This window comes from Patella vulgata, chromosome 7, assembly GCF_932274485.2.
Source record: "Patella vulgata chromosome 7, xgPatVulg1.2, whole genome shotgun sequence".
NCBI classification, from domain to species: Eukaryota; Metazoa; Mollusca; class Gastropoda; family Patellidae; genus Patella; species Patella vulgata.
In genome coordinates, this window is record NC_065885.2 from 48,868,851 (window position 1) to 48,886,487 (window position 17,637).

Below are 17,637 nucleotides of genomic sequence, written 5' to 3' on the forward strand. Positions count from 1 at the left end.
ACATGCAAAACAAAACCAACAAAACAAGACAGACATTACAAGAAATAAACAACAAATATCAAATCAAGTGAATGGATTGTTGTTTCTTTTTTTTCTAACTGGGGTATGCAATTAATGTATGTATATTGTATCAGGATTATATTGTAACTTTAAGTGCAGTTGAATTTTCGGCAGATTATCAAATAACTTAAATCATTATTTTTATTATATGAAAGGACTGTTGAGAGTCTTATGGACCCTTGACACTTAAAACAATATATGTAGTGACTCGTTAAGTCTGAGGATTTAAAAAATATTTTTTTAAGATATGTGAAAACAAGAAATCATGTTGGTGCCTCTGAAGAAAGTCAAAATTTTAAATTGTCCATTCCAGCAGATCAGACAGTCAAATGATAGCCTGAATTGATGACATAACTTGATAAATGGTTTGATAAAATAAAGTGTTACTACATTACCTCTTGTTGTGTTAAGTCTTTCCCATCTAACGAACCTCCTATATACGGTCTAGCTACTGAATCCAAGTTAGATCCTCTCACAGTTATTGGTATACCACCACTACATGTATAGAAAATATATAATAAAATCACTATCCAAATTCAATACACCCATTCCAAGTGTATTTGGTTACATATTGATGACGACAACATTTTATCGAATTACAGAGAAACTATCACTCCCGCCAAAAAAACAATTGAATAAATTTAGAATAGCATCATACAGTAGTCATTCACACAGAATTGACACTAGATTTTAAACACTTTTCCAGACTAAAATCTTACCTAACAAAAGATTGACGTGGTAAAATATGATCAATTGTCGGGTTTTCTAAGTAGAAAAAGTTAGTTTCTTCATTTTCATCAATACTTAAGGTAGCATCATCAATTTTAACAATGAGTGGACCATTTCCTTTAGCTCTATTTATAAATCTTTTTCTTCTTGATGATATGAAACCAGATGTTTCTGACCAAGGAACAGTTGTACAGTCAATCTGTGTACTAGTTAAACTAAATAAAACACAGAAAAATATTCTTCTTATTAAAGAGTTTTTACATTTAACTAATCAAAACATAATTACCGGTATGTTTTTATATAGGGTTGGCCATAATTCCTTAACTGCACATTATCTAAGTGCTGGATAGTCATATCTCTATATCTGCCAAGATTATAGAGGTAAATGATTGAACAACAATTTGTAAATGACTTGATTTAAAGCTTCCAAACAAGTTAATTGGACTATTTCTTCACATTTTGGTATTTGCTTTATTCATACCCATTTCTATGAACCAATACAATGCAAAATCTGAGACGACTTCTATAAACAACTTGTCATTCTTGCACATAGAAATAACTACCAGATTATTTCATCCATTGTCAAGCTTACCCTCAGATAAACAGTTCGATAATCAATGTTATTACTCCATGTGTTTTAAGGTCTCTACCACTAAATATCCAAATTATTGAGAAATTCAGCTATGACCATTTTAAAGTATAATTGGCTTACTGCACTCACTTGAAAATGATACAATTAAAATTATAAGCAACAGACACATTTGGCAATCCTCCTATGTTCAAATTATCTCCCTTGATCCTTATGTTAGTCCCTCCTGCTACAGGCCCTCGTTTTGGTTGAAAAGACTCTATTTTTGGTTCCTGGAAAATAATGAGGTAAATTCAGAATGTGTATATCAAAAGATCATTACTGGAGAATTTGGGGCTTACAAATTATTAATAGTGGAATATCAAGTCTTATTAAGCCAGACCTCTCGCAATCAAAACACTAATTCTTTCACTGCATGGGTCATGGGTCAATCACTGCAATTTGATGTTTAAACAAGAACATATTTAAATTCATTTTCAGCATTATATGATTTACAGTCAATGAAACAGTTATTTTGAAGGGTAAATGTTTTATTACCTGATAAGAGAAATATTGTTCAGAGTAATCAGTGCCTTCTACATGGTAGCTTCTACCAAACGTGGTACTACCTGTAACTGTTATCTGTACTGGTCTCTGTTGTACAGGAGCAGGACCAGTTCGACATATTAACCTATTTAAAAATTTATATTATCAGTAAAAACACTTAAGTCTAAAAAGTCAAATGCTGAAAATAAAATACCAGAAGTTGCTCCAAAGAAAAAGCCTGTTATCATGTGATGTAATACATAGACGGTGGCTCCTCACGAAGGCTGGAAAAGTCATCACAGTATTCAGATTTAACAGTAAGTCAAAAGAGTAATAAATTTATTTAAAAAGTTTAAAAAAGGTTATTTAAGAAGTAAATCTCAAAAACTAACACTGATATGTTTACATTGACAGGGGCTATAAAATGTCAATAAAATAATATGCTAAACAATCTTAAAAATATAAGAAAACTCTGTGAATGGTTTACTAGATTTAGAAGACAGTGACAAAAGATTTATGTGTGACTGATTTGCATTAAGGGGTCTCCTCATGACTAGCCAAACACGCCAGTCATGCTAATGTGCCCCACCTCAATCCCAAAATAAATAAATGACACATTAATTAATAACATATTTTTTTTTGTTTAGTTTTGAGCAATAAACTTAGATAAAGCAGAATGGTTTTGATGTAGTGAAACTATACCAAGTATCATCACTCTCCCTCAATTCAAATCAACATTATTGTGTCTAGAAGCATCAACCAATCAAATTGCTCATGTTAATCATCAAGTCATGACATTACCTTAATGAACATCTACACAAACAGCCCGTTCAGACACTTATTTTTAAACCAGTTCATAATCGCCGGGGTTTTTAAGACAGCATTGTGTTGCATTCACACGTACTATAAGCCAAACCAGTTTAACTATTCTGACCTCTCCGGTCGGAGGTTAGAGTTAACTACGCATGGGTAGCTTCGTATTCTTTATTCAGCTCTAGCACGCTTTCGATAACATTGGCACTGTCTGACCCCAATATTTTCACAGGAATGTAACTTACTGCGTACAGCGCATGCTCAAAGCAAGCTGGAGCAGGTTTTTTTTTTAAGCCAACCCGTTCAGATGGCTAAGATGAACCAGTTTAAAATAAAAAGCCTTCTCGAAGACAGGTCATGAGCTGGAGTTTTTAAACTGGTTTATTTGCCCCATATTTGCGTTCAGATGCTTAAGTTAAACTGGTTTAACGATCCCTGGGGTTTTTAAACCAGGGCCCTGTTTCTCAAAATCTTAACTGAAGATAAAATCCAAATTTAAGTAGATACTTCAATTTTGATTGGCTAAACGCTAAAATCAATCTAATATTATCCAATCAAATTACTAAAATTTGGATTTTATCTTTGTTAAAATCTCGTGAAACAGGCCCCAGTTCAACTTAAGCGTCTGAACGGCATATAAGTGTGAAAATTCTACCTCAATTAAAAGCAGAGTTATTGTGTTCCAAAGTCTTAACCAATCAAATCAAAGCATTAGCAGAAAATTTCCATCATCAAACTTAGTCATAGTGAATGATATACTGGTAATATGGTATTTTGTAAAATGAAACTTCCTTACCATGTTGAATTCCCATTTTTAATGTCACATTTTATTTTAGAAATTTCAACAGTCAGACTGGCTTTATCTTTTAATATTGCGCTTCCAAAATTTTGACCAGTCAAAGTCAATAAAGTTCCACCTTGAGTTGGACCATTTAGAGGATTAATCTAGAAAATAAATGAAATGGTCTACAATCCTTGTCCTATAAAGTTTACACTGTAGGCAATCATCTCAGGGTCAACACTTCTCTATCTTGTGTCTAGTCTGATAGGTTTATTTATGGTAACAAAACACACAATCTGAATGCCAGTGTCCCTCTCCTTCTCTCTATTATCTATAGCATTAATGTACATGTATTTATGGGAGCAATGCACATTATCTGAATGCCAGTGTCCCTCTCCTTCGCTCTATTATCTATACCACTAATGTATTTAGAAAGATGTGCATTCCCGTAATAAAAAAACAACTGTTCTAAATCTTTATCCTAGTCCTGTACAACTATGTAAAGCACTGTGAGGAAATTATTTAGTTCCCCAATATCATGTTGTGTAAATGCCTGGATAACCATGTTTATCTGTTAATTTGTACCTCGTGCATGGCGGCGAGCATCAATCGAATTGAATTTAAATCTCATCGGCATGGCTCAAAGCCGACAACGTGGAAAAAGGTTAGGCGCAGAGTATGTAAATCAGTTATTGGAGGATAGTGCCCATTTTGTGGACGAGCGTTTCCAGTCGACCCCAATGGCTTCGAGTTCGAGTGGTAGCGGAACTGCAGTCGGTGCTACGATTACAGCGGCAAACACAGGAAAAACTGGCAAGCGCACTGCCAGTCGCGGAACGGCCCCAACAACACCTTGTCCTAGTCATCTTCAGGCAGAAATTAGAGACTTACAGTCAAGATTACTTATTATGGAGCTTACTCGTGAGAAAACAGTACTCCAAAAGAGGTTGGAAAACATGGAGAATAGTGGTGGTGGTTGCCAAAATATGCAGACAAATGAATGTTTTGGAACGCCAGCCTCAAGTAGTAATAGCCAGGGACAAAGTTACACAGGTACGAATTCTATTCCGAATCATAGCACCAGCAAGGAATCTACGCGTTATGTTCACCATTATATATGGGATGACCCTCTTATAAACTTTGATGCTAGAGACGATGTGGTGACATTAAGTAATTCAGGTGTTAAATTAAACCGCAGAAGGGAGAGGGAGTGCCATAAACTTACTATAGAACAGTGGGGTTTTGGCGCAGTTGAAATTCTGCAGGAACTTATACGAAATGGTGAAATATCTACGTCGGGCATCCAGGATTATCTAGATTATACAAAAACTATTTTTCGGTTATTCAGTCGATATGTTATAGCCAGTGTTTTGCTGTACGATAGGAAATACCGAGAAGAGCAACAAAAGAACAAGTTTCGTTGGAATACGTCACGATCCAACATATTTGACTTTCAACTGATATCGAAGCCAACATTTAATCAGATGTCGCATCAGAAACAGTCTCAAGGACGTGTCAACAGGCGTAAAGGTCCCTTTACCCCGGAGGGCAAGGAGATATGTCGTAAATATAATTCTACAGATTCTTGCAATTTTTCTTATTGTAAACTTGCGCATTGCTGTACTAGTTGTTTTGGACCACATAGTGTTATTGATCATCCAAAAAACTAATTAAAAACTCTCTGTCCGCGACCCCACTATCAGGACTGGGAAAATGCCTCTCCGCCTGGGAAAGACAGCTTCCTACAGATTATAAGGACAGAGAGTTTACTATTAATGGAATTGAACAGGGGTTCTCGATCATTGATACATGCGACGACTCGCTTATCGATAAAGTAGAGGTAGACAATTGAAGATCCGTGCAAAACTTTAATAAACTAGTTGAAAAACAGATATTAGACGAAATTGCTGAAGGCAATTACATTAAAGCCGAGGAACAGCCAAAAATTGTGAGTGCTTTGGGTGCAATACCAAAATCTTCTGATAAAGTGCGTCTAATACACGATGCCAGCAGACCTCTTGGGTCTGCTATGAATGATTACGTAGATAGCGATTGCAGTTGTTCATATATGGACTTGCGCGAAGCAACAAAACATATCCATCGGAATGGATATCTAGCAAAAATCGATCTCAGTGCTGCCTACAGGTCGGTCCCGATCCACCCTGCCAACTACAAATATACGGGCTTAAAATGGCGTTTTGAAGGAGATTCCGATTATACGTATTTAAGTGATACCAAACTCCCGTTTGGATGTAAGAAAGCACCGCAAATTTTTCAGAAAGTTAGTCGAGCCGTGTGTGATATTCTCAAGTTGCGTTATGGTTTCACAGCCATTGCTTACTTAGACGATTTCTTAGTTTTTGACAAGTGTTGTGACAAGCTTATACATTTACTTTTTCTTCTTCGAGAATTGGGCTTTTCGATTAATTGGCGGAAGGTGGTTTGTCCAACTCAACAAATCACATTCCTAGGTATACTTATAGATACAGTTTGCATGACATATTCATTACCAAGTGACAAACTTGAAAGCTTTTATGAACTGCTAGTGGATTTTTCTAGCAGAAAACGTGCCAGCAAAAAGCAATTGGAACGCCTTCTGGGGAAGCTTAACTGGGCTGCCCAGGTTGTTTGTGGTGGGCGTACATTTCTTAGACGCATAATTGACATGAAGGATTCAATTACGTTATATAACCAAAAGGTTCTGTTATCTATGGAATTTTTTGAAGACCTACAATGGTGGCTAAGTTTTATGCACTCGTTTAATGGTACTTGTATCATACAAGATGTCCGTCCAATCACAACTGTCCAAACAGATGCTTGTACAGAAGGTGCAGGGGGATATTATAACGGGGATTATTTTTATGTTAATTGGAATCTTGATTGCCAGCTCTCCTACCTCTGCATATTAACGTTAAAGAACTAATAGCGATATTCTTAGCTATTTGTTTCTGAATAAACGTGTGATAATCTATTCGGACAATGTAAGTGCGGTCTCTTGGATAAATAAAGGATCATCTAAACATAGTGTTGCGAATATTGTGTGCCGCCTAATATGGTGGATTTGTTTATGCTGCAACTGTTCAATAAAAGCAATTCATTTATCAGGTACCAAAAATGTCATAGCAGACGCATGTTCAAGGTTACACAAACCTGACAAGTATGAGACATTATGTGCGTTGGTACCCTCGTTATTGTGCGAACCTTTTTCAATAGAGAGGCTTTTAGTACACATGTCCCCATCCTTCGTTTTTTCCAGGTGGATTAATTCAGCGGCTACTACAAAAGGGACTACAATACAAAGACCAGGCTTGGGCGAAATCTACGCGAGCAACATATGTGTCACAGATAAAGTGCTATATAGATTTTTGCGACTCAATAATGTCTTGCCCAGTGCCAGCCTCATCAGAAACAATCCAGTGTTATGTAGTGTACCTATCTGATTATAAACATTTTAAGTACTGCACAATACAACAATCTTTAAGCATTGTGTCTCATATTCATAAGATTTCGAAATATGAAGATCCTATTGTGAATGACTACTCCTTGAGTTTATTATTACAAGGTGTTAAACGTACACTTGGGGTAGCGCAGACACCGGTGGCGGCCATAACTCCGGATATTTTGTTAGCTATTAAATCAACACTAAACCTCGGCAATATTTCTGAGGTATCCTTTTGGTGTGCATGCATTGTTGCTATCTTGCCCCCTCCGGCGTTTTTAACCCGGAGTCAGATATTCGTCTAGCTGACCTAATTAAGTGCTCTTGGGGTTTTATTATTAAATTACGCAAAACAAAAACTATTCAATTCCGGGAAAGGGAACTGGAAATTATTTTGCCATATATAGGCAATTCCCTCTGTCCTGTTCTAGCATTACGTCAATTATTACTCTTGCGACAACATTCAAATGTTAATCAACCACTTTTTTTAATTAAGGATGGTTCTGCCCTCAATTACACTGTATTTCGCGCAATGTTGTCAGCAGCTCTCAATCGCATAGGCCTTACGAATTCAAATATAAAGGGCCATTCTTTCCGAAGGGGTTGAGCGACATGGTTAGGGAAATTAGGAATTCCCCTTGATACCATAAAATCCATAGGATATTGGGCAAGTAAATCGGTATATTGATCCACAATTTGCAAACAGATTGCATGTCATTCAAAAATTTGGACGGTCTTTAACTGTGCAGCTTTAGTTGGTAATTAGTCATTGGCAGGGCTTACATTTTTATAGTACCATTCCATTTCTCAACTTAATTGTATTATAAACAATACTGGGGTTGGGTTTTTTTTTTGTTACTTTATATGTTTGTAAAATGTTGATTATTATTTCTTTGATAATCTAACAATGGTTTTGTTAGGTTCTTATGTAGTGTATTACAATTTATTTAGTGTGGAATGTTATTAATAAACTGTGCCAATTTTAACACCTCGTCTGTCTCCTTTCATCCACTATCACAAGGAGGAGTTGGAGAAAGTCAAAATATAGCCTATACTTGTCGTAGTTATATTGTAAGTGATCGTCTTGATGATCAAGTCACTCGTAAATTGGAAGAATGAAATTCTTTAAATGGTTTACTAACCCCAAAAAGCTAACATTGTGAAAAGTTAAACATTTTAATTTCAAATTTGCAGACAATTAAATCTCGGATCACAGTTTTAAAGTGTTATTAATTTATGTACCAGATACTTACAGAATGAAGAGAAGGTGGACATTGATTACGATTAAAATCATTATCACATTCATTGTATGTTGTACACTTTCCCCTACACCAGCCACATCCCAGAGGATCTGAACTTGATAAACATGAATCACAATCACTATGTACTCCACATGAATCTAAGGAAAACTTTATAACCTAAAACAAAAGATTAAAACAAGTTTAAAACATGAAAGTCATTCACTTGAAAAGAATCCATTAACCATTATATATTTGATCATACAGCATAAGATAAATGAAATTACAATTTAATTTTTTTTTCAGATTTTCAATCTACATTGTAATCTGTGTTTTGCCCTTGTGACAATTCTATGTAAAACATCTCAACTGATCAAACTATATTAAAACATGATGAAAACGCACTACTTTTATAAATGGATGAATGTAAATCTTGTTTGAAAGATACACTTTAATCTTACGCTTCTGAATATAATAACATCAGATCAAATCTATGTTTTCAAGATAGCGTAAAGTTAAACACAAAAAATTGAAATGTAATGTTTGTGGTAAGTCATTTATCCACACATCCTTAGGTAAAATAATAAAAAAAATGGTTTAAAAATGCTGGTGTTCATTAAACCATTTTGATTTTGTATCTGATAGCAAACTTGTTTCAAATAAACCAGTTTTAAAATCACAGCTTATAAAAAAACTATCTTCGATAAGGCCTCTTCAAAAACTGTCTTATCTTGGCAGCTGGCTTTAAAATGCGAAGTGGACTCCAGACATACTCCTTGCAGTGTTTCGTTTGATTATACCTAATCCCACTAAACACTGCTTTATCGAGGGCAAATTTCTGTTCCAAATTATGACTGGTCAATGTCAATGGTCCGATTAACAACCAATGGCTAACTACGTCACAAAAGCATCACACTTAAAACAGAGCTCCAAATTGGACCAAATATGTTTACATAACGTTACGTCATGACTCACGATTTTAGTATTCCCAATTAACCAGTGCATATCAGAATATTGCAGAAAACTAATTGCATGACAAACGAGGCTATCAAATCGAAAACAATGTAAACAATACTGTTTGGAGACGAACATACTTTCACCATTTTTAATACCTTAAGCCTTAAATCACTGTCTAAAGTTTTAGGGAAGACCCAGATTAAACGAAGAGCTGTCACATTGCTGTACTTGGGATAGATTTGATTGAATGGGAAGAATAGACAAACTCCCACAAAAGCTCAAGTATCAGAAGCCAATCAAGCAAAGGCCATAGAGGGATTTCTCGGGCCATTGCTTCAGGAATATGGCTCCAGATATCTTCGGGCAGGCGCAGTAAGTTGTTTTTCTGGCCCTGTGCCCTTGAGTAATTATGTCAAATTATGTCAAATTAGTCAAACTGACTTGGCTTATGGTACGTGTGGTCCTCTGGCTTAAAATAAAGGAGCACTGGTGTTTTGAAACCAGTTTAAAAATATCATCGAGAAAGCATATTTTCTTTTACTTTACATGTGATTAAATCAAGGAGGGTGTCCTTTATTGACACCAATAATCAACAAGAAACTAATTACCTTATTACCAGTAAGTAGATATAATCTTTCTTTATCTTTATCAACATACATAGTAGATTCTATAGCTGTAGATTGTTGGGATGTAGTATTACCTAGATATAAACTCATATATTCTCGTCCTTTAGATTTATGTACCTGTAATAATATATTAAAAAATATACACTGTCAGTAAATATGGGTAACAGGGAACACAGGCTTGTTGTAAACAGCTTTAATCACTGACAGACCAAAACATAAGATCGCAATCAAAACATGGCGCTCGTTATTTATATATATATATTCTGCGCAGGCGCGTAAGTTACATGGTCCGATTCATTGGACGCAAGTGTATATAACAATGTTAACACTATACTAATATGCAGACCATTGTACTCGCATGACCACTTCTTCTTTTTTTCTTTCTCTTTTGTTTGGTGATACAGGGGGGAATAAAGAACTAACTTTAAAACGAAAATTAAAACAATTGTACACTACCAATAAGAAACAGTTCTACTCGAATAGTTGTGACGAGGTAGTAAACTAAACTAAGTCACATAATCTGAAAGAAATACTGGCTTGGTCTTTAGTCTAGTAGAATGACGACTTGAACACTGATAAGAGGAATCTTCATTATGTGAGGTGTATTGATGCATGACTTGTGGCTCAAGGTCCGTGTTAAGCAAAGTTTCGTCAGGTGTTGCTGGTAAGGATAGAACAGGAGGTATCTCACAAACAGGCATGTTGGTATCTCCTTGGGTGTGTGTATTACTAGTTATATCACCAACAAACTCGTTGGGGTCCTCTGGTTCTAGATCACATCTTGACCTTGGACTCTGAAATGTGAATGTTGAGTCAGGAACACGGTAACACTCAGTGACTTTAACCTGGTAGGGTGCTGATCGTAGTTGGGAACCAGAAAATTTACGAACAGTACACCCATTTCCGTCGGTTGAAATGACGATATATCTATCACGAGCAGCGAGTTTATTACCATCGCAAGTGATATATACAATGTCACCCGTTTCGACGGGTGGAGAAGAAGGCTTTTGTCGGCCAGGGGCTTTAGCTCTTTCACTGTGGGGATGATTAGTAAGACGCTGGTTATGCTGGTCCTGGATAAGCTTTACATCGGACATATGTATCTGGTCGTTTGAAAACTGATCACGTTGTGTCCACATTCTCACGCGGAAAGTCCTCTGTTGCGTATTCTGGAATTCATTCTAGCGGTGGTGATGGCAAGAGTTAAAGGAGTAATAAATCCACCACCTGGGTTAAACCGAAGTAATTCTTCGGTAAGTTCCAAAATTGCATGCTCAGCCACTGGATTTTTGTTGATATTCTTGGGTCTGCCGATATCTAATGTGATGCCATGTTCCTGAAGGAGTTGATCGTTGAGAAGACCCTTAAAGGCTGGTGCAGGGTCAACTCGGATACTTATGACGGCGTCAAGAGGTATCATCACAATGCATAATTGTATGAGTGCAGAACGAAGGGTAGACTTTTGTTCATCTTCTATAATGCACGAAGTAGTGTATGACGTGACTGTCTCTCAGAGAATAAGTACACATTGGCGATTTCGTTTCATAACATCAGCGGCAAATGTTAATCCTATTCGCTCAGGGGGTTCAGATGTTGACTGTTCCTGAAGAGTAACAGGGATTTTCTTCAAAGATGCACATAGATGACACCTAGTTGACGTTGAGTCGATGGCTGCATCGATATCTAAGGCATAAAAGTGTCTTTGAAATAGGAGCTTTAGCTGGTGCTTAGAAGGGTGGTTGAATTTTATATGTAATGCAACAAGTAGGCCATCCAAGACTTGACGTGGAACGATGGTGCATTCATGTGTACTAGATAGTGGATCATCGCGTTTCACTACTAGGAGGCCATTCCTTCCAATTGAAGCTGTTCGAAGATATCGCTTGATATCTTTGATATTGGTAAGTTTCTTCGATGGTCTTGTTCCCTGGGTCAGATGAGCGTGAACACGTCTAAGATCTGAACACTCGTGTTGCATCTGTTGCCATGTTGATGGGCTTGTGTATGGTATCTTGGAATTGCCAGATAAGACATCCTCTGTTAGCGTAGACCTGATGACACATGCTTCACAAGCAGTAATAAATGTACAAACTTGGCAACTGGGTTAAGAACATTCCGGGGCATTGCGGCTTGCAAAATCTGATGGTACATTGGCTGAACCGGCAAGATGCTGAATGTTGACATGCATGGTATCGGCTTTATGTAGAAAGGAAGGTTGTCACTCATGCACTGGCAGAAAATTCACCCCAACACAACTTTTGATAAGCTTTAACGCAAGGTTTGCTGTCAGTAAGAACTGATGCTTGATGTGTAGATTGTATGATATATGGTGAGAAATGCCTGATAGCAGCCGTTATGGACAAAGCTTCAATTTCGCAAGGCAACCATGTTACTTGGTGTTTCTTTAGTTTTGCGCTGAAAAAAACGGCCAGATGAAGTTTTCCATGTCGAGAGACATACAGGGTAGAGCCAAGAACAGTCATCTTTACAGATCCATCAGTAACAATCCATAAATGGTCATTAGGTCGAGGCAGGACGATCTGTTTATTGAACTGAAGTGCATTCTGGGCTTCTTTGAAAGATGAGGTAAGGGAGTCAGTCCAATTAATCAGTTCCTGAGAGTCTTTTCCTGCAATAACATTCTCGAGAGGACTAAGGAGAACGGAAGAATGTTGGATAACTCTTGACAATACTTTATACGCACCAATAAACGATCGAAGGCCTCTGACGAAGGGCGTGACGAAGTAGATAAAGCCGATATTCTGTGTTTTCCTGCTTTAATTGTTCCATCAGTCCAAATCCACCCAAGAATTGTGGTTGTTTTCGGACATATTAGAGTCTTCGATGCGGAGAGACGGAGGTTAGCTTTAACTAAACTACCTAATACGCGTTCCCATATGTCAAGCAGCTCTGCTGGCGTGTTACTACCACAGTAAAGGTCATCAGCTAATTTTACAACAACACCTTCGGTTAACAGGTCACCTAGAACTCTACTCATCAACTCCTCTAACGCAGTCACGGACCTAGGCATGCCCACAGCGGAACGACAATACACGAGGACTCCTTTAAAAGGGGTAGCTACGCCACAATACTTCATGGAAGAATGTGACAAGGGGATCTGATAGATTGCTTTAGTTAGATCTGATTTGATAATGAACTTCCATTTAGCTATTGTTCGGAGAGTTGATTCGACGTCAGGCATGAGGGAAGGCTGAGGCTTGCTATATTGTCTGACTTCTCCGAATGCTGTAACTAACCTGTTACCTCCATCGAGTTTCTTAATCAGGAATGATGGGTTAAGATACTCAACAATAACGCCAGCGTCTTCGGGCTGTGTTTATGCAAATTAACTGGTTGGGGGTTTGTGTTTTGAAGTCTGATTTTACCATTAATCGCCTAGATGACAGCTGGTTCGGGCCATAGTTGCTGGGTTGATTTCGCTACCAGAGAATCCATTCTTGGTTCAATGGCTAAGTAGTCATCTGTAGGGACATCGTGTGGTGTGTCGAGTTCAATAAAGTCACCAGGCCAGAGGGTAGTATTCACACTTGGGGCCCGTAAGATATGGGATATAGCGCACACAGAGTGGTGGTTAAGGCCTTTTGTGTTGTCACCATACTGTGTATATGTAGAATCTCCTATAACAATCTGATTTCTTGCTGGTCGAACCGAAATATCGTTGAAGGTCATGAAAGGCGGCCCCCCAAAATATCGACGTTGAGCTCTTCTACGACTAGTGCTTCAAGTTGTAAGTGTATACGCCCATGACTTAATGACAGGCGAGTCTCACCAACTACTGTCAATGGTGTAATGCCATCAGCTTGGAGAGCAATCTGTGAGCTTGGCGTTATTGTGGCATTTATGTAATGAGCAACAGAAGATCTAATCATGTTGGTTTCTGCACCCGTGTCGATGGTTAGGCGAAGAGGAAACTGGTTAAAAAAGGCATGGAGGTATGGTGATTGGCGTAGAGCAACGCGTCTTGATATTTGTCGAACTGTATTAATGCCGGGGTCGTCTTGAATGATATCTGTCTGGTAACTTGGGTTAGCTTCTGGATCATCCAAATTTAGAAACTCGTGGGACATGATATGATAAGGACGGTCTTTGTCGGGTAAGTATGGACATTGACTAAGGTAGTGTTGAAACTCTGGTCTACCAGATTGTCGACACAAGGGACAAATTTTGACCCTTGACTTGAAAGGATGTCGGCTAGGATATGGTTGAGTGGGTTTATTGTCACGTCGATTAGGTGTCCCTGCTGATCTCATAATGCGGACTTCTTCTGTTGTGGCTAGTTCGTCCAAAAGTGAAGGCAAAGCTTGAGATATCTCGCGTTTGATCGATGCAAGTGTTCTCTGGCGGAGTTCTGTGCCATAGCGCTGACGTACAAGACGTGGTAGACCTTCGTGTAGAAGACGAAGCCAGAAAAGTACGATGAGATTTTCGAGTGTCAGTGACATATCTTCATCAGTAAGAATGGGGTCTCCATGATGGGTGAGTCCACCCCCTTGTTTGAGCAGGTTGTCCTCAACAAATGACATAATCCGTTGAAATAAAGTTTCAGGTCTTTCCTCAGTCTTGGGCTTTATTTCTGTGAAATCAAGAAAATGCGCACCTGTGGTTTGAAATCCATAATGTAATGTTAAAGACTGCCAAATATTAGATAAAGAGTTTTTAATGATGGTATTTCTTGAGATTATAGGAGCGTAATTCGCTATTTGGCCGAGCATAAGCTCTAACATTTGGACTTTTTGTTGAGCGGTACGGCGTAAGTCTTCGGGAACTCGATTGTTATCATTAGCGAACCGCCAATTTGAATTTGCTGATGTTTTCTTTGTCCATGTAGCACCTTCAGTTAAAAATTCTGTAAAATTGGTGTCGAGTGTCAAAATATACAAAGTATTTGCCTGCCATGATTCGAACGATGGTAAAGTTTCATGTTCGGTCAACGACCATTGTTTTGGGGCCCTTGTGTTGGCCATTTTGTTCAGCGTCTGTTTAACTAATCACTGTAGAAATGAAGGCCTGTGTTGTCAATATGGCGTACGTATAGTCCACTGTCTACGTGACTTGTAGAAACACACAATGACAAACTTACTTTATTTGGTTTACTTAGAGCTTGTGAGGCGCCCGTCGGTTTGAAAACATTCACAGCCGATGCCACCACGTCAGTAAGTGAGAGAATATGGGTAACAGGGAACATAGGCTTGTTGTAAACAGCTTTAATCACTGACAGACCAAAACATAAGATCGCAATCAAAACATGGCGCTCGTTATTTATATATATATATTCCGCGCAGGCGCGTAAGTTACATAGTCCGATTCGCTGGACGCAAGTGTCTATAACAATGTTAACACTATACTAATATGCAGACTATTGTACTGGCGCACGTTCTATTGTGCTTATTACATTTTTTTATTTTGCTTTTTATTTTGATCTCCTGGGTATTCTTACACACTCTAACATCTTGCATCCCACTCTGTAAATCAAGCGAGAGAGAGAGAAATGGGGTTTAACGTCCACTCGACACAAACTAGGTCATTTTGGGACTAACACATGGTTCAATTTTATTTCAATAAATCGCTTGCGCTTAGGGGTCTTTAGCAGTGGGAGGAAACTGGAGGACCCGGAGAAAACCCACGAGGTTGGACAGGCGACCCTACTCCTTGTCTGTAAATCAAGCACTTTAAATGTGAATATAATGTTCTTGGGTATATTTGGAATACAAGTTAACTGTAATGGAATGAAATGAAATGGGGCTTAACTCCTACTTTTCTACTCCGACTGGGCTAATGAAGATGGGCATACACCATACATTGTGCTATAAGGGAAATTTTGCTTGGGCAGCAGCACTATGGCCTACTCTTATATCAAATTCCAACACCAATTTATACACAGGACCTTGGGTTTTCGTTCCATCTGAATGACTAGATAGGTGTCCTTGTCAGGCCCTTCATCCTGCACCACTGACAAGGGGAAACCACGTTGGCAAAGGGGGTGGATGACTCTAAAAACGGTGGGAGTGAACTTTTTATTTTGTCAAAGGATCAAGTCACTACTGTTGTTAATGAATTCTCACCAATTTATATCATTATGTTGTTTATAAGAATACGGTAAATGATTATCTAGTGTCATTTATGATTGTTAGTAATATTTATCAAGGTTTTGTTTCTTAACCAGCATAAAATATTTACATGAGCTCACAAATACGATTGTTTTTATTTTTTAAAATTAAAACAGGTCATGAGTCCCTTTTAAAGTGATGTGAGAGTGAGTATCGGAGAACCAGAATATTTTTTTGTATGGCCTAAAGATTAGATTTTAAAGGACAATATTGGTGTAAGAGGATACCTGACAATTCAATAAAGTAATTGAATGTCATTAGATAAGAGAACACGAGAAAAATAGAAATAGTCCGTACATTCCCTTGTTTATATTCATTCAATACCTTATAAAAACATGGTAATGCACGGATTTTTCTGTTTTTCTTTCGTGTTCTCTTATCTAGTGGCAGTCAATTCTTTTTATGAATTGTCAGATATTCTCTCACAGTCTCACACAACAACTCTTGGTCTTGGAAGGAATTATTAGTGAGCAGAAATCCGGCCGTGTATCTGTTATCACTCGTCACATCAGTCAGTTATATTGGGGTATGACTCGTGTTTTCCTTTGGCGTTCGTCACTTCCGATTCAGGAAACCTGTATTACTCAGCTATCGTAGCAATGATCTCTGTGTTAAAATTATATTTGGAACGTGTTTAATTAGTTCTATCACATATGTGTTAATGACTGACACCAATATTGTCCTTTAAGCTAACATATGAAATCAATTTTCGCCACTGATAAAAAAAATTCTGTTGCTGAAAAGGGGGTTCAACTTAATATAACAGCCTATTGAAATAAAAACAAACCTTCAACAAAAATCCATCCACTGTTCCTAATAGAACAATTGTTTGTTCATGTTGTTGTATAGAAGCTACTGCTTGGATTATCTTATCTGTGTCAAAAAATCCATTAGCTTCCATCTCTTTTTCTGATTGAATTCCACGTCTCTTTTTAATACTACAAATACTATCTGTAGTCCCATCTTGAATTTTCTGTACCTGTAAAGAGGTTATCAAGCAATTAAAAACAAGTCTTTAATAATGTGATGCTACAGTAATCGGTTAAGACACTGGTCTCTCAACTTATGTGAGCCAGGAACAATCATTAGACTTTTTCTACTCTTGGTTACCTGTATCATGTAACACCTGCAGGACTAGTAAGGAGACCGAGAAAAAAACAGCGGCTGCCAGGCAGAATACGCCCACATTTTCGAGAGATGGATAGAGAACAAGCTAAAAAGAAAGTGACTTTTCTACAATCAAGGGCCATAATTCAGGAAATTACAATTCAATATGCGCAAATATCGAAAGGAACCGAAATCTTTGGGTTATAAACTTAAATTTCAAGTTTCAACAAAATCAGATAAAAATTGTGACCTCTATAGGGTCCACAACCTTGATATACCATATTTTTAAGCTATTTGAGAACGAGGGATGGCCATTTTGTCTGTCAGTTTTGGACCGATTTTCACGAAATTCGAACTCAGTCATCCTTAGGGTGTAACAGTGATATAATAGAACGGTTTTTTAAATCATATAAAAATTATGACTTCTATAGGGTCCACAAGCTAAAAACGTGATTTTTCGTACAATCAGGGGCCATAATTCAGGAAGTTACTGTCCGATATGTGCGAATATCGAAAGGAACTGAGATCTTTGGGTTATAAACTTACATTTCAAGTTTCAACAAAATCGAATCAAAATTGTGACCTCTATAGGGTCCACAAGCTAAAAACGTGATTTTTCGTACAAACAGGGGCGGACAGACAGAC

The 17,637-nt window shown here is 37.6% G+C and overlaps 1 protein-coding gene across 1 annotated transcript in view; it reads right to left on the reverse strand.

The window, feature by feature from the left end:
• Positions 1-16,863, reverse strand: part of LOC126826695 (hepatocyte growth factor receptor) — a 37,029-nt gene extending 20,166 nt beyond the window's left edge. Inside the window, exons 1-8 of the mRNA XM_050555701.2 lie at positions 16,673-16,863; positions 9,740-9,874; positions 8,190-8,354; positions 3,513-3,661; positions 1,916-2,048; positions 1,511-1,650; positions 780-1,004; positions 456-555 (exon numbers count right to left, since the gene is read on the reverse strand). Coding sequence (XP_050411658.1) covers positions 456-555; positions 780-1,004; positions 1,511-1,650; positions 1,916-2,048; positions 3,513-3,661; positions 8,190-8,354; positions 9,740-9,874; positions 16,673-16,786 — 1,161 coding nt within the window. The 5' untranslated portion in view covers positions 16,787-16,863. The remainder of the gene's footprint in view (positions 1-455; positions 556-779; positions 1,005-1,510; positions 1,651-1,915; positions 2,049-3,512; positions 3,662-8,189; positions 8,355-9,739; positions 9,875-16,672) is intronic.
• Between the last annotated feature and the right edge of the window lie 774 nt (positions 16,864-17,637).